This window comes from Vanessa cardui, chromosome 10 (genome assembly GCF_905220365.1).
Source record: "Vanessa cardui chromosome 10, ilVanCard2.1, whole genome shotgun sequence".
Classification (NCBI taxonomy): Eukaryota; Metazoa; Arthropoda; class Insecta; order Lepidoptera; family Nymphalidae; genus Vanessa; species Vanessa cardui.
Genome location: NC_061132.1, coordinates 11,775,771 through 11,803,128, shown reverse-complemented (window position 1 = coordinate 11,803,128; position 27,358 = coordinate 11,775,771). Strand labels below are relative to the sequence as shown.

At 33.8% G+C, this 27,358-nt stretch overlaps 2 protein-coding genes across 2 annotated transcripts in view; both read left to right on the top strand.

Annotated features, from left to right (window-relative positions):
* Positions 1-13,632, top strand: part of LOC124532873 (fatty acid synthase-like) — a 31,337-nt gene extending 17,705 nt beyond the window's left edge. The window contains exons 18-41 of the mRNA XM_047107986.1: positions 683-792; positions 1,278-1,468; positions 1,913-2,082; positions 2,574-2,837; positions 2,924-3,044; positions 3,746-4,036; positions 4,376-4,819; positions 4,905-5,075; positions 5,316-5,446; positions 5,588-5,738; positions 6,038-6,209; positions 6,846-6,958; positions 7,132-7,293; positions 7,385-7,513; positions 7,686-7,765; positions 8,142-8,297; positions 8,420-8,671; positions 8,996-9,149; positions 10,326-10,530; positions 10,935-11,085; positions 11,476-11,650; positions 11,815-11,994; positions 12,181-12,283; positions 12,916-13,632. Coding sequence (XP_046963942.1) covers positions 683-792; positions 1,278-1,468; positions 1,913-2,082; positions 2,574-2,837; positions 2,924-3,044; positions 3,746-4,036; positions 4,376-4,819; positions 4,905-5,075; positions 5,316-5,446; positions 5,588-5,738; positions 6,038-6,209; positions 6,846-6,958; positions 7,132-7,293; positions 7,385-7,513; positions 7,686-7,765; positions 8,142-8,297; positions 8,420-8,671; positions 8,996-9,149; positions 10,326-10,530; positions 10,935-11,085; positions 11,476-11,650; positions 11,815-11,994; positions 12,181-12,283; positions 12,916-13,448 — 4,609 coding nt within the window. The 3' untranslated portion in view covers positions 13,449-13,632. The remainder of the gene's footprint in view (positions 1-682; positions 793-1,277; positions 1,469-1,912; positions 2,083-2,573; positions 2,838-2,923; positions 3,045-3,745; positions 4,037-4,375; positions 4,820-4,904; positions 5,076-5,315; positions 5,447-5,587; positions 5,739-6,037; positions 6,210-6,845; positions 6,959-7,131; positions 7,294-7,384; positions 7,514-7,685; positions 7,766-8,141; positions 8,298-8,419; positions 8,672-8,995; positions 9,150-10,325; positions 10,531-10,934; positions 11,086-11,475; positions 11,651-11,814; positions 11,995-12,180; positions 12,284-12,915) is intronic.
* A 7,990-nt stretch (positions 13,633-21,622) lies between these two features.
* LOC124533031 (fatty acid synthase-like) overlaps positions 21,623-27,358 on the top strand; it is a 33,295-nt gene continuing 27,559 nt past the window's right edge. Inside the window, exons 1-5 of the mRNA XM_047108195.1 lie at positions 21,623-21,775; positions 22,145-22,337; positions 23,120-23,240; positions 26,057-26,260; positions 26,611-26,727. Coding sequence (XP_046964151.1) covers positions 21,623-21,775; positions 22,145-22,337; positions 23,120-23,240; positions 26,057-26,260; positions 26,611-26,727 — 788 coding nt within the window. The remainder of the gene's footprint in view (positions 21,776-22,144; positions 22,338-23,119; positions 23,241-26,056; positions 26,261-26,610; positions 26,728-27,358) is intronic.

Genomic DNA, 27,358 nt, shown 5'->3' with positions numbered 1-27,358 from the left:
GGAAGTGAAATTTAGGTTCAAAATAAAAAAATGGTTTGTTTACACACATGACATTAAAAAAATATTTTATAGGAAATAGAACACTTTGGTTCAAAAAATTTAGATGTAGTTCTATTCATAAATATCGAACTATAGTCTAGGAAATACAACAATCTCTTTGAGATGATAAAATAATAAAACTAAACTATTGAAAAGTCGAAAAATGGTTTTCACAGTATAAAAATCTATGTCGAATTGGGAAAAGTAAAGTTTAATATTTCAATACATACAGTAACTGAAAACCAGAGCATTGCTCAGCTACATTTTTAACTATATAAAAAAATATTACTTTTTCTTGGTACTATGCTACTTCTTTGTTTTTATTTTTTTTATGGTAAAGGTTGGCGGACGAGCCTGATAGATGACCCATATCCATCTGTTGGCAAGTGGTTACCATCACCCATAGACAATGACGCTGTAAGAAATATTTACTATTCCTTACATCGTCAAAGTGCCACCAACCTTGGGAACTAAGATGTTACGTCTTTTGTGCCTTTAGTTACACTGGCTCACTCACCCTATCTGTACAATTTGAGGAGAACCTTAAGCACCTCCATTTTCCAAGATTTATACCAAAGTATTACTCATATTTTTACTGAATTCCATAACAAATGGCATATTAATTAGACTTTTTTTACTTTAGGTATGTAACAGTACATGAAGCTAAAACTAAGTTGCAGTCTGGTGAGACGACAGTGAAGATGTCTGTCAATGGTGAAACGACCGAGTTCATGGCAGGTCACGTGATTGATGGTAGGTTTCTTTAATCAAATCAAAATATACTTTATTCAAGTAGGTTTCTACAAGCACTTTTGAATCGTCATATAACACGTACATTAAGTGAAGTTACAATCGATTCGGAAAGTAGAGAAGACCCGGCAAGAAATTCAGTAGTTACTCTTTTTCAAAATTTAAAAATACAGTCATGTTAGCTAACAAACATTTATATTCATGTAATATATCCAGCCTGGAAGTCAACAAGTATTAATTCCACGCTTATTTCTTTACCAATATATTTTAAATATATAGAAAGAGATACCTTGCCCCAAGAAGGATTATTGATACCGCAAAGTCAGAAACTTGGCGTTATAACTTTATCCTTACTTCTTGTGCACATTCAATGATTATAAGATATTATTAAAATGATCAATGTGATTAATGACACCTGGTCAAATGGACCACTTGATCGTTAGTGCTCATCAACGCACTCAAAATTAATTATGCCATTTTCATTTTAGGTCGTAACTTGTACCCTGCAACCGGTTACATATTGATGGTGTGGGAGAGCCTCGCTATGATGATGGGAGAAATGGCCATAGAGGTTTCCGTGGTGCTCGAGAACGTTCGATTCCAAAGAGCGACTCACATCCCTAAACAAGGAAATTTGGATTTCATTGTTATGATTCACAAAGGAAGTGGACAATTTGAGGTTATTATATTTTAAGCTTATTTGATGACCCAGTGGGTAGGACGAGTGCATCTTAACCGATAATTGCGGGTTCAAACCCAGGCAAGGACCACTGAATATTCCTGTGCTTAATTTATGTTTATAATTCATCTCGTGCTTGGCGGTCAAGGAAAACATCGTAAGGAAACCTTCATGTGTCTAGTTTCATAGAAATTCTGTCATGAATATTTTACAATATGTTTCAAAGTTTTGGAACATATTCCATCTGCTAACACCATTGCAATTTAGTATTTTATCTTAAATGAAAATTAGCATTTTATCAGTGAATTTTTATCATTGATATCTACTACCTAAAGTATCATAGTTATTGTATATTTACTTTACTGTTTATAAGTATCTAGGTAGTAGAATTTAAGGAATATCAAAATGTGATAAAATATAAAAGGATAAAACAATATCTACCAGATCGTTGAGAGTGGAGCGTCTATTGTGACCGGACGTATATACGCCCAGAAGAACGTGGGACGAGATTACCGCGTGCTCCCAGCTGAACCTGAATCCAAGGGACCCAACGATAAACATTTACTTACAAAGGACTTCTACAAGGAGCTACGTCTGAGAGGCTACCAGTACAGGTAATGTTCAGATTAATTGCTAATGATAAGTGCTTATCAACTTACCATTTAGGTTTTTGGTTACTATGATTGACATCATATGTCACGGCAAATTCGTGTATATTTGAAAATTCAAAGCCATTACGAGAATTTCTAAAAGAAGGTATTACAAATTAAATAATATCGTCGAACAATTTTTCTGCTAACTATTTTATATTATAAATTTCCATTATTGAGTAAAAAAATAAATCATCGAAAATTGAATAATTAAACTCTCAACTTCACTCTAACTCACTTCACTATTAAAATCTCAAATTTTGTCTCTTTCTTCTTGAATCAAATCAAATCTTTATAAATTTATTAAACACCGTCTTTTAGACTTTGGGTGCGTGAGTAACATCGAGATTTAATGCAAAATTTTTTCTCAAATTGACTGTATTATTAAGCAATGTAATATTCGCAGTTAAATTTTTAATAAAATTATTCATAATTAAAGTTTATTTCATCCACAGTGGTCTCTTCCGAGGCGTAATTGGATGCAACGTCCAGGGTACCCGTGGACGCTTAGCCTGGGTCAACAACTGGGTCACGTTTTTGGACTGTATGATGCAGATGAAGATCATCACTAAAGACACCCGAGGACTTTTCGTGCCAACCAGTATTGATAGAATCAGTATTGATGTCAATCTCCACTACGATAATTTACCTCAAATTGACCTTGATACCCCAACGCAGTCGTTTGAGATTAATGTGTATCCTACAGTAGATGTTATCAGGTAACCTCTCGCTTAACAATATTATATAACAGGTTATTTTTACAGATATTCTTACTATTAAATAAAATCATTTTTGTCCTCATCAGAGCTGGAGGTGTAGAAATTCGAGGCTTACACGCAACACCGATTTCAAGAAGGATTCCTCTTGGTGTACCGGTTTTAGAAAAGAACGTGTTCATTCCTAACTTTGGAAAATCGACGATGAAGGTACAATTAATTTATAATGTTACATAAAATGTATCAACACATAGGATCTTATATACACATGCATATGAATTCAGTAGTACCTCAATGATCTATATTTACAACTTACAAATATATTAAGGTGTAACAAAAATAAGCCTCTAGCTACAAAACCATTTAATAAAGTTGGAATTTACTATGAAAATAGTAAGAAAGAAAAACAACAATGATCTTAAAATGTTAATTAAAAATCAATCGCTAGTAAAAATCAACTAGTAGCTGATTACCAGTTACTATTTATAAATATGCTCCAAACACCATTTACTTTTCCATTTACTTGGTGGTAGGGCTTTGTAAAAGTCCATCTGAGTAGGTACCACCCACTTATCAGTTATTCTACCGCCAAACAACAGTACTCAGTACTGTTGCGTTCCGGTTTGAAGGGTGAATAAGCCAGGGTAACTACAGGCACAAGGGACATAACATCTTAGTTTCCAAGGTTGGTGGCCCATTGACGATGTAAGGAATAGTTAATATTTCTTACAGCGTCATTGTCTATGGGTGATGGTGACCACTTACCGTCAGGTGGCTCATATGCTCGTCCGCCAACCTATTCCATAAAAAAACACAAAGTATAATTTTCATACGTAAACTATTTGAAAGATTAACAACAGAAAAGTATTAAAAAGATCTTAAATTTGATGTCATAACTATATCGTTTCCAGATTGAAGATATTCTCAGAAGCAACATCCAACTTGTTCTCGAAAACATACAAACTTACAAATTTAAAAGTATTGAAATTGCTGACGATGTGTATAAGGCTAATGGATTAGAACCTATTCTGGACAAAGTAGCGGACGTCTTAGGTGACCTGCCTTTGATACAAGCTGAATTGTCTGTTTTATCTGAGGATCCTATTAAAATGCCATCGAACATTTCTGTGGATAATAAAAAGTTGCCATCAGATAGTAGTATTCTAATACTAATTGGTGCTAATTTACTACAGAGGCCTGAAGTAAGTGAAATTTTAAACCGGTTTTTATAAATAGATAATGTTATAAAATTTTCATTATTAAGGTCTTAACAATAAATTACTTAATTATGTAGATATAACACTTAAGTTAGTATAATGTACAATCCGGTATTTAAAAATTATGATATGCTAGCAAGAGTACATTATTTTACTATTTACTCGTATTTCGGATTCTCTGGGCTTCTCTGGGTAGAACAATCCATGAATCCGAAGAAATAAAACGCGTTTTGGCTGCAAAGCTTCGATATAAAAAAAAAAATAATGATCTTAGAATTTTTTGAAATTAACTTGTCTGCTAAATAATTTATTTTTTGTCTTTAGGTACTTAAAAATGCATTTGCAGCGGTCCGTGACAAAGGGTTTATCATGAGTCGAGAAAAAGAACCCATTAATCCGAAAGATTTTTCTGATAAATACAACATCATCACCATACAAGACACTGGCTCCGAACACATTGTTCTCTTCCGAAAACGTGTTCCAGCAAAGCCGGCTAAATTCGTCAAAATTGTAACAGCTGATCCAACATACGCCTGGATAGACAAAGTTAAGGAAGAACTTAAGGTCGGACAAAAACTTGTTTTATATAGCCAGGGTGAGCAGATAAACGGACTGCTGGGTCTGATTAACTGTCTGAGAAAGGAACCTGGTGGTGAAGTATTCTATGGTCTTTTAATTTCCGATCCTTCGGCACCATCGTTTAATCCTGATTTGGAATTCTATGAAGATCAGTTGGATCTGGATTTGGCAATTAACGTTTATCAGCAAGTAAGTTTCTGTTTTTTGAAATAAGTTTTTTCTAAATTTCTCTGTTGAATCATAATAATTTTATATATGTATTTTTAATATTTAGGGTCAATGGGGCACGTACCGTCACTTACTTTTGGGTGACTTGGATACGATTCAGGCACACCATGCATTAGTGAACACAATAACTATTGGAGACCTCTCATCACTCAGCTGGCTGGAGGGACCCATCGGCGTGAATTCAGTTTTGAAGAACCCAGATAACGTTCTGATACATGTAATTAAGACCACATTTGTATATAGCACGTAATTTAAGCTTTTATAAGTTAATTTAATGTTAAAGCTATTAAGTGAAACATGAATCATTTTAAACAACAGCATACCAAAAATCTCATTCTTAATACATATGCCTCAAATTCTATATTTTTAAATATAATTTGAAGATTCACAGAGTACGTTGTAAATAAATATGTATTTCTTTCTTTTCTTAAGAATATAAATAAGTATATTGATCCAGGTATACTGTGCTGCTCTCAACTTCCGTGACGTAATGACAGCCATGGGTCGCGTGTCAGTCGACGCCGTCGCAAGTGGTAGACTTGCGCAGGAGTGCGTACAAGGATTCGAGGTCGTTGGCAGAACATGCAAGTGAGTGTTACATTTTACGTGATATTTCCAAAATAGCTCACATTTATATTTAATACAAATTGTCCTCAGATAACATATGAATTAATTTTACTATTCAAATTGTTTACGTTTTCTTTTCAAACTTTTTTTAATTGAACTCAGTGGTACTCGAGTTATGGGCATGGTGAGAAACAGCGGTATGGCGAACATGGTGGTAGCAGATAAGGCACTCTTATGGGGTATTCCCGACGAATGGACTTTGGAGGAGGCTGCCAGTGTGCCTGTGGCTTATGGAACTGTATACTATGCATTGGTAATTACACTCATTATTCCATTTGTGCCTATTTATACATTTTACTTCCACGTTAACTTATACTGAAGGATGTCAACTAGGCGAGACTAATTGATAGAAGTATTAGTTCTTACTAGAAACCTAAACCTAGTAAGATATTTGGCTCTTAACCTGTATGGAATTAAATGTGTTTTACAAACACTGACTTTTCTGAGGAGTAAGTGGGCCACCTTTTGTGTGGATATTTTTTGTTCTATATAATTTTGTCGTCTACTTTCCCACACAAATTGAAAACTAATTAAAATCATTATTTCGAACAGGTTATGATAGGCCAGATTAAAAGAGGAGAATCAATCTTGATCCACGCCGGTTCTGGTGGTGTTGGTCAAGCAGCTATCAACGTTGCTCTTCGTTATGGATGCGAAGTGTTCACTACTGTTGGTACTCCGGAGAAACGTGCCTTCATCAAGAGACTTTTCCCGCAGCTTAAAGGTAATTGGAATAAACCTCTTTTGAATTATTTTTAATATTGAATTGGGATTTAGTCATGGTAGAGGCTCTTTATTACATAAAGAAGTGTATAGCATAGGAAATATTACAGAAACTGATTATTTGGAAAGGGAAACAAGTCTTACTATAATTGTTACATGATTTGTACGGTACCTTTTTTCTGATTTTTGATTTGATCTGATTGTATCAGCTCCTTTTATCAACGATAATTATTCATATGTACAAAAGTAACAGCCTGTAAAATTCCCACAGCTGGGCTAAGGCCTCCTCTTCCATTATGCAGGGGGGAACATATTCCACCACGCTGTACCAATGTGGCTTGGAGGAATGCACATGTGCAAATTAAGCATATATATACATAGTGGTGCTTGCCTAGGCTTTAACCCGAAATCATCGGTTAAGATTCATTGGGCCACCTCGGCCTGTCGTGTACAAACGAACAATAAATATTGTTCATATATCTCTTTCCCAAATTTTCAATACTTAGTATGGTCTTTCAAATACTAGACGATATTTATAATTTTATTTTTATCGTGAACAAGATATAACATGAGTCTTCTGTTTTATATCTACAAGGATTCGAGATTTAGTTTAAATGCTAATATTCTTCGTTTACAGACAGTCACATCGGTAATTCTCGTGACACATCCTTCGAAGACATGGTCAGGAAAGAAACAAACGGAAAGGGAGTGGATATGGTCCTCAATTCTCTTGCTGATGAGAAATTACAGGTACTTTGTGACTTGGTATATTGATACTTAGCAGTAGTGAAACGCATAGCTCTTATCCATGTTATGGTAGAGTACATACGCTTAGTGTTTCACACATTAAATCAAAAGTGACATGCATACTTCACAAGACAGGTAGGTAGGAGGAGTATAATTTAATTTGATTTGTTTTTCAGGCTTCAATTCGCTGTCTCGGCTATCGTGGTCGTTTCCTGGAAATCGGAAAGTTCGATATCGGCAACAACACGCCCATCGGCATGAGCTTCTTCCTCAAAGAGATATCCTTCCACGGAATCATGTTGGACTCCGTTTTCGACCAAGGCTACGAATTTAGAAAGGTAACGTATTGACAAAGATTTGGTAAATGGCAGCAAAATATTTTCTTATGAATGATTAAATCTTTATTAAATTCAATGTAATCTCACACAGAGTCTTCAAGATCTCTTGATATCCGGTATAGAGAGTGGAGCTGTTCGACCGCTCACGCACTGCACTTTCGAGAAGAATCAAATCGAAACAGCCTTCAGATACATGGCTGCTGGAAAACATATTGGAAAAGTAAGAACCTAATTTATGTAATTCCTTGAAAATTATTGTCAGTCATTCATAATAAAAAAATTAACAGCTGCTCAAAATATAGTCGTTAATGTTCTGATGTTTCAAATTTCCATTAAGTAATACATAAGTCTATTACTGGCAAAAGTTTTAATTTTATTGTTAAATGTTTTAGGTGATCGTTAAAATTCGTGATGAGGAAAGAAATGTTAAAATTACGAAACCGAAGAATATCTGTATTGATGCCATTCCCAGGTACGTACACAATGAATAATTTTTGAAGAAATAGTTTTATTCATAATCAAAACACGTTTCGGTCCAATAGGCCATCTGATGGTAAAACCATCCACTTTATGAAATATATTAACAATACATCACCAAATTGGCGTTACGTCCATTATGACCGGAGTGACCCTTCAAGCCGAAATTCCACAAAATTATGGTAGTGCGGTTTAACGGCGAATATTTCATTGGTGAATGGTACCTACCCGAGATTAGACTTAGATGGGCTTGCACAAACTTGATTACATGTATTTCTGCCTTTCTTCTTCCATACTATCATCTAGAAATCAGTATTTTATACAAATTCGCTGCTCCGTACAAATTTAACCTAGATTTATTTCTCTTTTAGATATATGTGTAATGAAGAATTGGTGTACATTGTGGTAGGCGGTCTCGGTGGATTTGGACTGGAGCTCGCAGACTGGCTTATTATGAGAGGAGCCAGGAAAGTGTTGCTCACATCGAGACGCGGTGTCAGTAATGGTTATCAATCATCGCGATTGAGGTAATTTATTTACAAATATTGAATTTTAGAACATTCTTCTTAATAGTTTAATGAGTTTAGAAGAAACAAATTATGTAAAACAGGTTTAAGCTACATTTCTAAAATATATTTTTATTTCTTAGAGCGTGGGCGGGCTATGGAGCTGATATACAAATTTCAACTCACGATGTCACAACTGAGGCAGGATGTGAACAAATGTTGAAGATGGCGAATTCAATGGGAAGAGTGGAGGCGATATTCAACTTGGCAGTGATATTGAAAGATTCCATCTTCGAGAATCAAACTCCGCAGACGTTTGCGACATCGTTCGCACCTAAAGCACTGGCCACGATGAATTTGGACAAGTTATCACAGAAACTGTGCCCGAATTTGAAGTGAGTTTTGACTTTGAACATATTGATTTAAAAACTGGGTTTATTATTGCCTTTAAATAAAACTAGTTATACCGGATTTGAATCGCGTATATTAATTATTTTTGGCATCCCGACGTTTCGAGCACTTTACAGCGTTCGTGGTCACGGGTAGACCAAAAATAATTAATATACGCGATTCAAATCCGGTATAACTAGTTTTATTTAAATGTGTAATAATCGCGAAAATTTAAGACAACACTATTATTGCCTTTTTGTTCAAGATCATATACTTCTTGTAGTAGAGATATCTATGATCAATATTATATTTAATCTTTGCTTTACTAGGGACTTCGTGATATTCTCATCTGTTTCCTGTGGTCGTGGTAACGCTGGTCAGACTAACTACGGCTTCTCCAACTCCGTGATGGAGAGGATCTGTGAGAAGAGAAAGGAGCTCGGCCTTCCCGCTCTTGCCGTGCAATGGGGCGCCATTGGAGACGTGAGTATTTGCATATTTCAAGGGAGAGTTTTTTTTATAGGTTTTAAGTTAAAAGTGTTATTCGTTCGTTCCTAAAAGAAAGGCACCGGCCACATTTTACCATAGTCTGCTAACAATTATCCTAAGCTGATCGTTAGCACTGAGGTGGTAAAGTTTTTATAGTATTGATGTACCCAATTATGTTGTAGATATGATTTTATTTAATTAGATTGTCTTTCGGTCTATTAATTGTTTTTATTTTTATCTTATACTTTTATGACCATTATTATGATATACTTAAATTATATATATATATATATATATATATATATATATATATATATATATATAAAGATATAATTTTTATTTCACACCGACAAAATAATTTCAAGTTGAGAACTAAAAAATATTAAGACCTAATCACAAACACTAATTATTACGAACATTGTATTATCGTTTATTAATTAAAGCACGTATAACGCGTAAGTATCGAGCTAAAATTATCTAGAGTTAATTAATTCTTCCGAACATTTACCACGTTTCACCTCATCCCCCTCCGTTCATTCCCTATGGTTAACCAGCTGACTTCCATTCGAAATTCATTTTGGTTTGAAAATTGCGAGTTGCAATTAATAAAATAAAGTTGATGGATAATACTTCCAATGATAAACAGATTAAATAACTGTTGTGGATTGGTTGACGGTTCGAGCGGCCTAATTGTGAATTTGATATACGAATCGTGAACGAACGAATAAATGAACGAAAAATATCGAAAACAAAAATAATACATACGGATAATTCTTTTAATATTACTTGGTGTTAGGGTTTTGTGCAAGCCCGTCTGGGTAGGTACCACCCACTTATCAGTTATTTTACCGCCAAACAATAGTACTCAGTATTGTTGTGTTCCGGTTTAAAAGGTGAGTGGACCCAATGCAACTATAGCCAAAAAGGACATAACATCGTAGTTCCCAAGGTTGGTGGCGCATTGACGATGTAATCGATAGTTAATATTTCTTACAGCGTCATTGCCTATGGGTGATGGTGACCACTTACCATCAGGTCGTCCATATGCTCGTCCGCCGACCTATAGCATAAAAACATATCACTCTTATAGGCTGACGATCAGTAGTGAATAATTAATCTTTACAAAATATTAAATTCGAAAAAAATCAATTTATTATTTATTTTTGCTAGGTGGGTCTCGTAGCAGACATGCAAGATGAAGACGTCCAATTAGAAATCGGTGGAACTTTACAGCAAAGGATTTCCTCCTGTCTGCTGTCTCTCGACAAGTTCTTGAAACAAGATGCTGCGATAGTGTCCTCCATAGTTGTAGCCGAGAAAAAATCTGGAGGTTCTGGATGTGATAGCATTGTGGAAGCAGTCGCACAGATTATGGGTAACAAAACAAATGATTAGTAATTACAAAAAGTAACTCAGACACTTAACTCATTATTATGCATCAAACGTATCATAGTCCATGTTTTTCTGATTGTCTTTTCATTGGTTTCTTATCAAAATGTTTAATAGGAGCTGGATTCGTGCACAATCTTCTTTTTGGTATTTGAACTCAATTCCATATTCTAGATAGAAATATAAAAACACCATCTTTTCTCATCTCACAGTTGTAACTCTACAACAAAATTATCAAATCAATCAGCAAAAGTTTTAGTTTAGTGTACTTGGAGAATGATTCTGCAACAGCAATCAATTTTGATAACATCAATTCAGCGGTCTTGTGGATTGAAAGCAAAACTTCTTTCGACTTGCCTTCTTTTATAAAATATATTTTCTGACTGCCAGGTATTAAGGATCTAAAGAAAGTGTCTCAGCAAGTACCTCTCGCTGAATTGGGTATGGACAGTATGATGGCAATCGAAATCAAACAGACATTAGAACGGGAGTTCGAGATATTCCTGACGGCGCCAGATATTAGAACGTTGACATTTGCAAGGTAATTACTGTTTCCATCCAACTCTAATAATTGAAATATTAGATGACGTATGTTCATATGTAATTAATGAGACGAATATTGACAATATTAGTCCTCTCGTCATTGTTTCCTGGACCATATGCATATGTAGAACAACAGGCCCCGTTCCTGTTCCTATTTTTCATTTATAATCGTCAAAGTTGTTTCAAAGAGAGCAGGAACATTAATTTAAATTTATTTACTTCCATCAAATTTATATATTTGATATGAGTGTTTCCTTAAAGGGACTGGGAAAAAATGTATTTGATGGTGAAATATTGGACGAATGGGTGGTGTTATATCCAGAGGAACTTCTAGAATGCCATAATCATACCGTTTCCAAAATTAATAATTAAATACATATGTCAACAGATTAGTAGAAATCACAGCACAAAAAGAAGCGGCAGCATCGACATCAGCGGCAGTTCATCAAGCGACTTCTGAAGATGCAGCTGGTCTCCAAATCATGTTGAGGAACTTTGGCGATGAAGTTTCTACCTCAGAACCCTTCATATGCTTGCCCTCTTTAGTTAGTGACGATGTGAAGGTAAACAAATTTAATTTTTATCGTTTTCTATTTTATTCTACTCTATAAAAAAATGGCTTTTATTTTTAAGGTTTTGAGTTAATGTATTCTCCGAAAAGTAAATAATAACTACATTGAATTCACAAATAAACACTAAACACTATTAAGTCAAGTTTTCTTTACAGACCGATGTATCAGTTTCCGAAAATGAGTCGGTAATGTTCATGCTGCCTGGTCTCGAAGGTTGCGCTGCGGGATTAGCGGCCTTATGCCGTAGACTTAAGATCAAGAATTGTGTGCTGCAGTTTGCCCATAATGAAGATAAACGGGATACCTTAGAATCATTGGTCAATAGGTTATATAAGGTATGAGACTTGAGTCATGAGAAATTTTATGCATCTTCAATATTGTGTATAGTTTTATACAGTTCGATATACCGCGTACACCATATAATGAAACTGACTACTTGATATTTCTTATTCCAAAGCCGATAACTGGGAAAACAATTTTAATTCGTAGAAGCATATTAATTGAAAGCATTTCTGTTTCAGATAACAAAATCAAAATTAGCTCCCGGAAGTCCTTATACACTTCTCGGGTACAGTTTTGGTACTTTACCCATGCTGAAACTGGCGAGCCTATTGGAAAGTGATGGTATGTTTTAAAATGGGTGATTTGATTCAGTTATACCTTGTAGATATTGAATATTAACAATAGAATGAAGAACTAGCCGTATACACGGTGGTATAACCTCACGGAAAAAAATATTCTTTGTTTTCTCTTTAAGTGTAAAAGATATTTGGTAACCTCTATTGTATACTCATACTGACTCGGTTACCTTAACAACAATTTATATGTTTCTTAATTCAAAGTGACGAACTTTAAAATCCAATTGGGGGTCCCGTGAAAATCGCGTTTATTCAAAATATTTTTTTGGAATTTCGAAACCTATGACAAAGCTTATTTTGACTTTCATAGTAAACTGCAAATAACTTATTTACATTTGGCGCCAAAATCAAAATCAAATAGATTCGTTCAGTTAGACGGTTTACGTTTGCATATTTTTTATGATTTGATTTTTAAATGCTCTTTCATAATACTTACCTCCCGTTAAACCTAAAACAAATAATGTTATATTCTATATAAAAATGAGTATTCTGAAATGAGTCTGAAAGTGTAATTTTTGTCGTTTGTATTAACGGTACTTCTCTGTGACTTAGGTATAGACAAAAATAAATACAAGTTTCAAATAATGCTTTAAAACACAAAGACATTTATAATTTCAGGTCACAGCGGCAAAATATTCTGCATAGACGGCAGTCCTGATTACTTACACGGAACAGTAACTTCGACAGTGTCCGCCAAAAACGACACCCACCTACAGAACGGTCTGATTTGCAAAACCATCAGCATGATCTCCCCCAAAAATGACATCAATGACACGCTCATGGAGAAACTTATCGAAATCGAATCGTACGACGAGAGAATCGATTACGCAATAAAGGTATCTCCCACACAGCTGCAATACTCAGACAATTTCATAAAGCAAACCGCGAAGGCTAGTTTCGACCGTATCAAAATGATTCTTGGTCAACACGAATTCCAAAAGATCAAGGCTCCGATAGTTCTGTTGCGTCCGAAGGATAATCCACCGTTCTTGGTGATCGAAGAGAATTATGGTCTGGACAAACTGACTGAAGGTCCCGTGACGGTACATCTCGTCGAAGGTAATCATGCCAGTATAATTGAGAATAAGGATTGTGCGAATATTATCAATAGAGCTTTAGAACAAGATGGGATAGAGACACGAGTGTTATAACAGGCATCATAGAACTACAAATTGAAGTATAACTATGGTAATTAATGGGTATCAAATCTTGAATTTAAATACTTAATTAATTATTATTTATTATTAATGTATTATCAAACAGGTCCGATTGTTTATAAGTCTTAAATTATTTAAACATCTCTTTTAATTAATCAGCGCTGTATAATAAATATTGCATAAAACTAGTCGTGTTTTACTAATAAAAATGCGTTTTGTCAAATTATTTTAGAGACATAAAAATTTATGCTAGTAATTAAATGTACATGTGTATATCCAACTCTTCCCCCTTTTGAGAGATGTGGCCGACTTGCGTCGTAATTAGTCACAGGCAGGTTTCCTCGCGATGTTTTCCTTCACCGTAAAGCACGAGATGAATTATAAATACAAATAAAGCACATGAAAATTCAGCGGTGCTTGCCTGGGTTTGAACCCGCTATCATCGGTTAAGATACACGGGTTCTACCCAGTGGGGTATTTCGGCTCTTAAAATGTATACAATAATAAGTAGAAATTCAGATTCATTGTGCTTTTTGGTTTTCTTTTGTTATACTACATTGCCCACAAAACAGTAAATGGTTCTATGCATAAACCTAAAGTGCGTTTGTCACTCCAATACTACATAAAACGCATGCTTCGTAACTTGCTCTTGTCAGATCAGAAGGCGCCATAAAAAATAATTAATGGTAACAAATTGTTTTAATGAAACCGAGTGTAACCCTGATTAGATGGAAAAACCTCAAATTTCGACATTTGTTACTCAAAACTTTTAAAATTAGATAAATATAAATTAATACCTAATAGATATTAAAGTAGATTGCAAAACTTACACAGGCGCAAGTTTCAAGGCCGCCATTACCTATGAGATTAACGGTGAAGATTACCAGCCCACATGCCTAGGTGAGAAAGGAGGGAATACTACCTCCTTTAATACACTCCTTGTTTTATAAATATAAATGGCCAGTCCTTTTGACGTCAGAATGAATAGTGATTTTTTTTAAGGTACTAGTCGTAACTAGGTTCAAAGGTAAGTAGGTAGTATATGCTGGCATCATTTTAAAGCTGGTCTGCTACTTTGAGCAGTCAATCTTATGCAGTATTAAATTTTAGTAGCATATAATTACTATTGTTCAACAATAAAAAATATTATTGTAAAAATATGCTCATAGAAAATAAACCAAACCTAACTAACGAAATTATAGTCAATATATTTAAGGTTTAGCTGAAGATTTCATTACGAATATTTTCATCGATAATGACTTAACAATACATGTTATAAATAAATAACATCCCTATGTTGTTATTGTTTACGTCTATATGTTTTAAAGCAATACAAATATTTCTTTCTTAATTAAAGTGGGCTCCTAAATGTGCATGAGAATTGTCCATGTTACGATGTGGAATAAAATACAAACCTACCACTGATTCGGAAAGTAGGTTCTTTAGAGAACGCTCAAAAGACTGAGTAGTTAGTCCAGTATTTCAGTTACAAAGTCTTTGAATATCTAAAGTAACTAATATGCCAAGTTTGGAATTATAGGAAGTATGTAAGTTATTAACTTCATATTTTTGTTTCTTACATTAGAGAATGCAAATAGCACGCATTTCGTCTTTTTAATATTAAAAGCTAAATATTTTTTGTATCAACTTTTTATCAGAGATTATATTGTCCGAGTAATGAGCTATCATTAGCAAACAAAGCAGTATCACAAATACCTTTAACATAAGATTAGAAGGAAGATCATTTGTATATAATAAAAATAAAAAAGGACCCAAAATGTATCTTTGTGGAATGCCCTTTCTTAGTACAGATCCAGAAGAATGTTCATTTTTTTCATTTAAATATAAAGCAATGAGATTAAAATCTTTACCATTAAACCATAATATTTTCGCTCCTAATACGCGTGATCTGCTTTACACAATCAAATACTTTTGATAAATCATAGAACACGCTAATAGCATTCTGTGATTTATCTCAAGCATCGTATATGCAGGGTTATTGGTAACTCGACGTATATTCGTTTGGAGGTGATTGGGGTGATGTTATGTGATGTTATGTATGCATTATGTTTAAATATTGACAAATATTCAGTGTTTAATCGTTTTTATAAAACAAAAGCAAAAAATAGATTTTATTGATACTTTTTTTAAAATAAATTTAAAGTCAACTCAAAAATGGTTAATTTTTGCATCATGCACATGGGGTTTAAAATTATTGCAAATAGTCACCCCTATCACGTCCTAACAGATATACGTCGAGTTATATCTAATTATTACCAATCCAGCATCAGTTGTAGAGTTCAGTTGTTGTATATTTTTTAAATATTTTGCTCAACAACGACAGTATAAAAATAGTTAAATAATAGCCTGGATCACATTTGATACAATTTTAAACATTAGTAATTCTTTACTGCATTTTAATAAATCAGATTATTATTAACCCATTTCCGTTTGGCAACAGGTTCATTAACTGTCAAAAACTTATTAAAAATTAACCCTATATGCGGAGCGTTATTACAAATAATAGTATATGGCGCACGAATTGACCCCATAAGTCATTAGTTCTTTTAATGTTAATACGTGTATTATAAGTATAAAATAAATCGTTATAATTTAATTGACTTCCAAGGTGTACAACTTTAAGTGGGAAGTTATTGTATGTGGATTATTTATTGCAAAAACAATTCAAAAGTATTTGTCAGTTTCAACCCAAATGTAAGTACATTGTATATTTTACAGGTTCATTCCATAAATACAATTTTCTTTGTGTTTCAACAAAGACTTTTAAGGTAGGTTAGACAATTCTCACAATATCCTTAAAACATTAGTACAATTATTCCTGACCGGGCTGTCTAATGAGGACACCACTGAGTTTAACGTGAAGTCTATGGAAGTTGGTGGCGATCCCAAACAGCGTATTTTTTTATGGATATGTGCACCGCTGGACGTCCGTTTCTTATTATATGTGCTACCATAATTGTTATAAAAGTAGGTGTGAAGTGAGCGGCTCTTTGAAACGCCAAGATAGTATAAGCCCAGAGAAGAAGTTACTAAAAGGGAAAATACACAGAAACCCTTCTTTGTATTTTCCCTTCACCAAACCTTCTACTCACCAACCGACGTGATGGTATACACCGAAATTGGGCGTGGAAAGTTGATGCAACACAAATCCTGACATAGCTCGTTCAGGTACTAGAGGCTGCTCGCTGTATGCTGTCGTGGCTGGCCAATTCACGAGTTTTGCAGGTGTACAGTAACAAGTCAGGCAGGTGACAAACACCTTTCTACCAGAGGAACAGACGGTAGCTCAGATGACCCTTATATCCCTTGGTCACATCCCAGTATAATGGAAAAAAAACTGACTGTGAATTGTATTCTTTCTCCGTTTCTGCACGAATAACTCAATGGGGTTTTTATTTATTAAATAAATAATATGGTAGACCCTGGCAATAGTTGGTTGGTCAATGCTAGTTATCTGTTTATAGCATCAATTGCTGACGTTGTCTTATAGTTAGGAAATATAAACATATTTCCAATGGAATATATTTATTTTGGGTTATTTAAATTTGGAATATAATAGCTTCAACTCGACAATTTATTAGTTAATTTTATATCAATTTTATAATCAACTCGGCCGTTATACACTTGTGCATATTACTTATAATAATATTATTTTCGATTATATTCATGCAGACCATTACACGTGTATGATTTTGAATATTTACATAATATAGATTTCTAGGTGTACTCGTATACCTATTTAGTATTTGTGTAACGTAGTTTTACCAATGCATTTAAATTTGGTGGGTATTTTACATTATTTTAATATTCTTTAATTTTTAGATTTTATAATAGAGGATGAATCCTCTTATGCACTCTGCTGATGCCGATGGATTTCAGTATTTTGCTAATTAATTTCGACGATAGTATAAAAATTAAAACTATAATACATCCAATAAACTCTAATCTGTGTATCAAATATACTAAAGTCAATCAAGTTTTCTTCTGGATGTGGTAAACAAATGTAATTAATGCGTTTTAATCGAAAAACTACTAATTACCTAAGATTTTTCAAATATTAGCTATCCTCCGCAGAGACAAAAATCAAATTTCTTGAAAAGAATAACAAGAGCATATCACTGTGTCATTATTACAATCTCTGAAACTAGATTGGTCCCTGGATCCTGACTCCGGGTCTCGGGTTTGAGGGATTACAGCAGTGATGGACATTCCTTTCTTCCAAATTTCTTTATCCCTTCCCAGCCAGCATGTTAGTGCTATTAGAGGCCTCAAAAACTCTTTTCTCTTTATATATATCACTCATCCTAATGCACGTTAAAATTCTCAGCTATCCTCCATATTCGATTCGATTCAAAATTCCTGACATACAACAAAATTTCACACCCTATAACCAAGTGATTCGAAATTCTTTTCATGCTTTAGAGTGTTTGGAGTTTGGTATCGATCCTCCGTATTCCTTAAAATATCATTCATGGGCACTCTTTTAATAAATTAGCTTCAGATAAAGGAAATCCAATATAAGTATCAGTATATAATCTTAGGTTGTAGTGTATGCAAATAAAAAGGCAGAACTTATGTGATCGCCAAGTTGTAGCAATCTCCTCACGCTCTGCTGGGAATATTTAAAAAAATAATCACCTTTAATCACCTCGAAATTCGAATTCCAAGATACTTAACCTAATTTTGACTGATACAACTGGAAGTCATATGGGCTTTACAAAGCTCTGTTATCATGGGTTGAATTGACTGATACGACTGTAACTCAGATGAAATTGAACAAAGCCCTGTTGTCATAGGTTGAATTTTTAAGGGAAAATCTGATGATGGCGTTACCAAAATTAATACAACTTAAGTAATAATATTCTGAGTGATATGTACAGTTGTTTAATTTTTGCGTCTCAATTTTGAATTTACAAATCTCAGACAGACCCATACATGTTAGAATATGTAATTAAGTTAAAGTAAAGAAACAGCCTGTAAATTTCCCACTGCTGGGTTAAGGCCTCCTCTCCCATTAACTTTATGACATTATTATATATTCTGAGCTGAGATGGCCCAGTGGTTAGAACGCGTGCAACTTAACCGATGATTTTGGGTTAAAACCCAGACAAGCACCACTATATATATGTATATGCACTACATATATAATTTATGTTCGTAATTCATCTCATGCTCGGCGGTAAAGGAGAACATCGTGACGAAACCTGCATGTGTATAATTTTATCGAAATTCTGCCACATGTGCATTCCAGCAACCCGCATTGGAAGAACATTGGCTCGCAATACAGAAGAGAAATTGTTATCACAAAATATTTGAATAATTGATTACAAAATTTGACAATGATGCGAGTTCAATGTCCGTTGTTTGTTGCTATTGTTTTTGTTGACACTATTGACCATATATTAAATTATTAATATTTATGAGTTCAAATAACAGAGACTCATTTACAAATTTACAATACGCTGACTGTTTGTTAACTAATATGTAAACTGATTTGATCTAGTTCCACTTTTGTCGTACTTAACGTAACGATTTATGAATGAGTAATGTTGAACTAAATTTAAAAACACTGTCTATTCGCCCCAGCTTCACACGGCAACCAAATCAAAATGAAGAGATATTATAATAATATTTATTTTCACAGAGTTTATAGTGGGAGGCGAAATTCCAAAATAGTTTGAACTGTAAGGGTCTCGTGAATCCCCTTTTAGGATAGTAACTATTATTTTGTTTAACAGTAAATAGAAGAAAGACTAAAGAATGATAAATATAAGAAATGATACTCATTTCTTATATTTAGCAAATAAAATGAGCAAAAATTAGCAAGAAAATAATTAGCAAAATTAATTTAAATAATTGTATTAACTAACATGACTGTATTTTTTTAAATGTTGAAAAAGAGTAACTACTGAGTTGCTTGCCGGTTCTTCTCGGAAGAATCTACTTTCCAAACCGGCGGTAGCTTCTCTTAATTGTTAAATGATGATTCAAAAGTGCTTGTAAAAGCCCACTTGAATAAAGTAAATTTTGATTGATTGATTGAATCAATCAGCCCATTCTCGTCCACTGCTGGACATAGGCCTCTCCAACTGCACGCCACTGTGATCGTTCTGGGATTACTCGCACCCAGCTTCTGCCAGCCGTCTTGCGAATTAGCGAAATAATCTGAATCAATCTTTGTGCCCTCGACAAAAAAAAACACAATTAAATAAGAAGAAAATTTTAATTTGGTATATTATATTTATATTCATTTGCTATCTATACATAAGAAATAAAACCTGAATAATATAAAGAAAATATTGAATTAGTTTTGTTAGACAAATAAGAAAAGTTAGAAAACTTGTTACAGACCATCCAAATATCCGTTTCGCATCAAGCGATTTTTTTCGTTGCACTTAATTTGATCACGACTATAATTCCTCTGAAGTATTAATTCAATAGGATTCTTTCTATACAGAAGAATAAATTATGAAACTTGATAAAACAAAATTAGTTACTCTAATTTTGATCCTAAAAGCACATTACTATTTTTTTATTATATTAAAATGAAAAGTCGTAATTTTTTGTCTGTTCATCATGTATTATCATGTTATGTTATCTGTACACCATGGTTGACGTCATATAGGCAAATATTACCATATATAATCAACTCTTCTGGAGATACTATTCATGGTCACCATCAGCTATATATATACAGCTGTTATCATTAAATGAGGTCCGGTCGTACATACACAACTGTTCTTATCAATATTACGACAAATATCACCAAAATAACTGCGGGAATAGAAGATTTAAAATTTAATTAATAAATAATAAATAAATATATCACAAAAAAGGTGTGAAGGTATTTTGCAGCAATGTATTTGTTTGTGATTGTCTATCAGGCAAATCAACTTTTATAATCGATTATTATCGAATAATACTAATTTTAATAAAGTGGAAAAAATAATTGAAACTGATGTTGTAAGATAATAAAATTTACTTCGCCTCATTTTGATAACTATTTACTCTTGTTAACTTGTTTTTATTTTCGGAACCAGTATAGTCTACAAACCGTAAAAAAGGAAATATACTGAGGATGTTTAGTCATCCGAACAAACCGGATTTTAATCAGGCACTGTACAGTAGTCCATAGTTGTTTAGCAGATTATGCAGAAGATCGATTAATGTTATCAACCATATGGTCTTCTTAGATTACAGACGGATCTGTAGGACTGGTACACAAATTAAAGTTCAGTATACTATGAAGTGAGCTGGGGTTCGTTGAAGGATAGAATCAACAAAGCATGCATGATTGATGATGCAGACTGAGGTGGGGTAGGCATCATCATATGTCGGAAGATGACTGTTGAAGCAGGTGAGTCCGAAAAAGTTGACTGGCTGACCTGAAGAAGATGTCTGGACCCAAATGGATGCGGTAGATTTGGAGGACGTAACTGCCTTATGATAATGATAATTATACTATATGTCGGGAAAGGGGAAATCCTATGTACTTGTACTCTTCATCTAAATATATATCCTAACGTTTTTTTAATGAGTTTACAGTAGGTTTCTTCAAGACTTCGATCGTCTGACTTTGTACCATTCTTAGCGGACAAAAATGGCTTGTTTGGGTAAAACAATGTTAAACCTTTAGAAAAGCGAGCGACCAGAAAATTAAAGTGAATGCAAATTATCAGTAGTAATTATTTAAAAAAAAATGTTTAAAAAAATATTTCAGATGAGGATTCAAGTAATTGGTGTAGGAAGTAGAATAAAAATTAAATTAATATATAACAGAATCGGCTTAGTTTTGGTCGTAGTTCAACTATTTGAAAGTCAAAATGAATTATTTAATGAGATATTTACATTGTTCTTTACTAACGCTGATTATTCATTAAATATTTTACAATTTGAGCTACGTAAGCACATAATACATATATATTCAATCATAATTAAATTAGGCGCGTTACCAAAAGGCGGCGTTTTTCATATCATATTTTGTTTTTCATAACAAAATTGTTAAACGTACAGTAAAAATCGGTATGTTTAAATTTACTTTAAACTTGTAACATGATGATTTAATGGTATTCATATAATATATTTATAGAGCCTACTTGATTAAACAATGATTCTGATATTTTTAATCCAATGAAAAACTTTAGTAGATGGCTCCCACAATGGTCCCAGAAGACAGGCTGACCTCGGGTCACCGGATGTCGCACCCACCGCCCGGAGACGAGGTTTTCATCACTGGCATATCTGGATACTTTCCAGATTCTGACTCTATGATAGAGTTACAAGAAAATCTGTTTAATAAGGTATAATTTTATTACTAAGACTTGTTTAAGGATCCTTACAAATTAGGTTAGACATATTAAGTGGTGACCAATACCCATACATATAAGTGTGCACTGTGACAAATTTTATGACAAATTTTTCAACTAGCTTAGAAGCTAAGAAATCATGAATTGGAAACTGGAACGCAACAATCGTTTGTATTAATTATTAGGGGTAGAACTTATTATGATTAGGTGCTATCTAAGTAGACATTTGCACAAAGTCCTCAACAAGTAAAACCTTATTATACACAATAATCAAATTGAGAGAGCTGTAGCTATTTCTAAATTAAATATGAATCTTAAAAAATACTCTTTAAAATCTATTATTTAATTTATAATTGTTTTCAGGTGGACCTGGTATCAGGAGACGATCGTCGCTGGAAGCTGTCCCACCCCGAGATCCCGCAGCGTACCGGCAAAATCAACCATATCGAGAAATTTGACGCCTCCTTTTTTGGAGTGCATTTCAAGGAGACGCACACCATAGATCCCATGTGTAGAACCCTCATGGAGAAAACATATGAAGCTATTATTGATGCTGGTAATTTTTTATTTAGTATAAATATAAGTGAAAATCGTTACTGCTTACCATGCACATACATACTTAGAAGGGTTGCATAAATAAATATTATTATTCTGTGTCAGTGCATGGAAAAATTAAAAAATAAAGACTGAACTAAAATATATTTACAACGGTTTGCAAAATTTTTTGGAAAGATTTAGAATCAAAAGTTTATATGAAAATCAAAACCATTTCCTAACTGTAACATATATTTGGAAGGGTGATTAATAAACATTATTCCTTGCAGTGTCCGCTAAGGGCAAGACAAATGAAAATATAACTGCAAAGATTTGTAAAACAGTGAACAGTTCCTCCTGCCAGTTACAAGAATTATTGATTTTTCTTTTCTTTATGGTATAGCTTGGCGGACGAGCATATGGGCCACCTGATAGTAAGTGGTTACCATCACCCATAGACAATGACGCTGTAAGAAATGTTAATTATTCCTTACATCGTCAATGCGCCACTAACCTTGGGAACTAAGATGTTATGTCCCTTGTGCCTGTAGTTACACTGGCTTACTCACCCTTTAAATCGGAACTAAATAATACTGAATACTATTATTTGGCGGTAGAATATTGATTATGATTTAACATTTTAAGATATTCCCTCAAACGGAATAATAATATTGTAACACCTCATACAATAACAAAAGACAAATTAGTATCTCAACTAGTATCTCATTCCTGGATATGAAATCTATTACGGTAAACGTGAAGTTAACCAAAAGTGTAAATCCTTACAAAACTATTTGTACGTAGGCTTGAACCCAAAAGAACTGCGAAACACCAAGACCGGCGTCTTCATCGGCTCTTGCTTCTCGGAGTCTGAGAACACGTGGTTGTACGAAAAGATGCAGGTCAATGAGTTCGGTATTGCTGGGTAAGTATCGCTATAATCACGTGACCAAAGTATCCTGGAACCAACCAATTGTCTTGTCACTTGTCATATGGTACCGAGAACTTCGATTCTTCTCCTATCTATAAACTGCAGCATAAGACCCGTTACCGGAAGGATATAATCAGTTCTAACAAAAAAGACAATCAAAGAAACCTACTTCTTTTTCGGAAAATATATTGAATTTCAAATCCAGGAATTTGAAAATGGAATATAAGAACTGGATTTCTGCATATATAATTTACATTGAAGTTAAAAAAATCTGAACTGTGATGGCGCAGTGGTTAGAACGTGTGCATCTTAACCGATGATTTCGATTTTAAACCCAGACAAGTCACCAATCCGCATTGGAACATCGTGGCGCAATATGTTCCAAACCCTTACCTTAACCTAATTAGCCATCTCTTATCTTATTACATTTATTTTTATATAAAAAAAAACATAATATTTAAATATCGAATAATTTTGAATGAATAAATATTATGTTACTTACAATCAGGAACATTTAGTAGAGCATATTTACAGTTGACTTAATTTTCTTCTGAATGTATACAGTCATCTCAGGTGTGTCGTACTATAGTACGACGAACCTGAGATGTAGCATCGGCAAATTCAATAAAACCGATTACTGCCGATTTATACAACCAATAAAAATAGCTCCCTATCTCGATTCTCGCGTCAGTTCAACATGGGAGAGCAAGTGCATATCAATCGACGTGTCAAATTGACGAATATTTTAGGTCATATCATATTTTAAGTCATTACGTTTGTGTAAAGATCATATTAACATAAGAAATAGATATTGATATTTTGTGACAGCGAACTTAATTCGGATGTGATCGGTTTTACGAATTTTGCGATGCTACATCTAACTTGTGTCGTATTATACCTTGCCGGTTATTCTGGGTAAAATCTACATAGCGAACTGGAGGTAGCTTTACTGTTAATAGAGTTCTGTGAAGTGACGGTTCAAAGGTGCTTGTTGTGCTAGCAAACCGCATGCATCTGTATGTTCACAATAAACTCAAAAAACTAATGAACCGATTTTTATGTGGTTTTCACTAATAGACACAGGGATTTATGAGGAAGGTTTAAGTATATAATTTACTAAGGTATTTGCGTAACTCAGCTGAAATAGGAAAACAATTGTTAAACATGTCGAAAAATTAACAAAAAAATATAAATAAAAGGGAAAAATTTAAAGAAGACTTATGTCTACCCGTGCGAAGCCAGGACGTCTCGCTAGTTTCTAATAATGTATATTTTTGACGACCTCCGTGGTCGAGTGGTGTGTACACCGGTTTTTATTTACGCCACTCTGAGGTCCCGGGTTCGATTCCGATTGTGGTACCGTCGTTACTTCTGATTTCCATAACACAAGTGCTTCAGCTACTACACTGGGATCAGAGTAATGTATGTGATGTTGTCTCATATTTGTCTCATTTTTGAACCGTCACACGACGTTCTGTTTTAACTATAAATGTTTATAATATGTATTTGTAATCAACAGCATTTCAATTCACTTCATAGTTATAATAAACCTACATATTAATAGATACAATAAAAGTTAGACCTGTCTGGAAGAATTAATTTTATGTATATAATTACATATTTGTGATTGTTTTAGTGTGAATTTGTCTATGTGTGTGAATGGAGTTTAAGGGTATATTTTGCGTGTCATATTTATTTATTGCTGTCTATTTATAATCTTAGAGCTAGAGACTATCTTCGGGATGTTTTTAACATAGTGGGAATACTCACTGTTGCGTCGCAATATATTTGCAACAATATCATGTATATTCACAGTAACATTGATCACTTTGATAAAATCAGTGATAATCATTGTTTATGCACTAGAAATTAGGATAAGCTTTTAACGCCAAGTTTCAGTCAATAAATATTTCTTGGATATTCGTTTCTATAATAAAATTCCGCAAACATTTTTAACTTTGCCGTTTCGTAAATTCAAATCGTTTATAAAAAAATATATTGGTAAAAAAGGCGTATTACTCGATACAAGATTTTGTAGATGATAAAAAATCGTGGAATTAATACCCGTTGACTTCCACGCAGTATATATTTATTTAAATTATAGTATTATCTAACATGACTTTGTGTTTTTTAAATGTTAAAAAAGAGTAACTACTTTGTTTTTTGCCGGTTCTTCGCTGTAGAGTCTACTTTCCGAACTAGTGGTAGCTTCACTTAATTGTTAATTGACGATTTTAAAGTGAAGTGAAGTGAAGAATTTGATTTTTTGATTTTGATTTTGCCATGAACTTGTGTAGTTCGACGCAATTTAAATGTAGCATCGACAAAAAAATGAATAAAATAAAAATCAATCGTCATTTTGGCGAATTTACATTACTAATCATAATTTATTAATTAGAAACATTACATATTATAATTTGTAATGTCATATACATTACAAATTATTACGTTTGTTTCAAGATTTTTTTTGTATAAGTAATAAATAAATAATGAAGTCACTTTATCGGTTTTACGAATTTTGCCGATGCTACATCTAATTTGTGTCGTACTATATATACCAAGCGTAGAATTACAGCATTTTAATAAATATAATATAATGTCTCAATACTTTGATATATATATAAACGACATAACATGTAATGTTTATACAAATTGTTTTGTATAATTTAAATTTGACTACTTCCTTTTTTAATATTTTAATTAATAATATTAAAATTAGCTACGTTATAGATATATTTTTCTTATAATTATTAATTAATTTATAATGTTAAATTAAAAGTATTAAAAAAATAATTTTAATTAATTTCCAGCTCCTCCCGGGCCATGCTGGCTAACCGAATCTCCAGCTGGCTTGGAGTCAAAGGACCATCCTATAATATAGACTCGGGATGCTCCAGTTCCCTCTACGCCTTGGAACACGCGTTCAAGGCCATTCGTGATGGCCATTGTGACGCAGCCATTGTCGGTGGATCGAATTTGTGCCTCCATCCCTATGTGTCTATGCATTTTTTTAGGTGAGGGTACGAAAACATTCCATTTTCTAATATGAAGCAACAAAGTCAAAATTATTTTAAGTTTCAATCAATATTGAATTCATCATCATCCTCCTTTTTTTATCCCAATTTTTTTAGGGTCCGGCGCAGCATAACTTCTCCGACCATACTTCTCTGACACATCATCTCACAAGTAACAATTCTTCTAACCATATCTTCTTTCACACAGTCCATCCATCGTTTCTTTGGTCGTCCTCTACATTTGTCCATCCACATCCATGCTCAAGACCAATATGTTCCTCATTCCTCATAACATATCCATACCATGGCAGCCGCCTTCCACATTATTGAATTATATGTTTATATTCTAGACTGGGCGCCATATCACCTGTAGGAATATGCCACAGTTTTGACAACTCTGCAAATGGATACGCGCGTTCTGAAGCGAGTGTCGTTTGTTTCTTACAGAAGGCTAAAGATTCAAGAAGGTAATAAATAACTTATTTTTTTATTGTATAGGTTGGCGGTCGAGCATATTGGCCACCTGATGGTAAGTGGTCACTATCACCCATAGACAATGACGCTGTAAGAAATGTTAACTATTCCTTACATCGTCAATGTGCCACCAACCTTGGGAACTAAGATGTTATGTTCCTTGTGGCTGTAGTTACACTGGATCACTCACCCTTTAAACCGGAACATAACAATACTGAGTACTGTTATTTGGCAGTAGAATAACTGATGTACCTACCCAGACGGGCTTGCACAAAGCCCTACCTTCAAGTTACTTTACATTATATTAATTAACAACATAATTAGGTACATTATTAATTACACTATCTGGTACAGAATTAGCTAATGTATTGTATTGAACTTTGAAATTTAATCTATCTTAACACTTATAATAAATAATAATAATAATAACAGCCTGTAAATTCCCTACTGCTGAGCAATGGCCTCCTTTCCCTTTGAGGAGAAGGTTAGGAGCATATTTCACTACGCTGCTCCAATGCGGGTTGACGGATTCATATGAGGCAACATTTTTTAAAATTAGACACATGCTGTTGTACTCACGATGTTTTCTTTCACCGCCGATCTTGAGATGAATGATATACACAA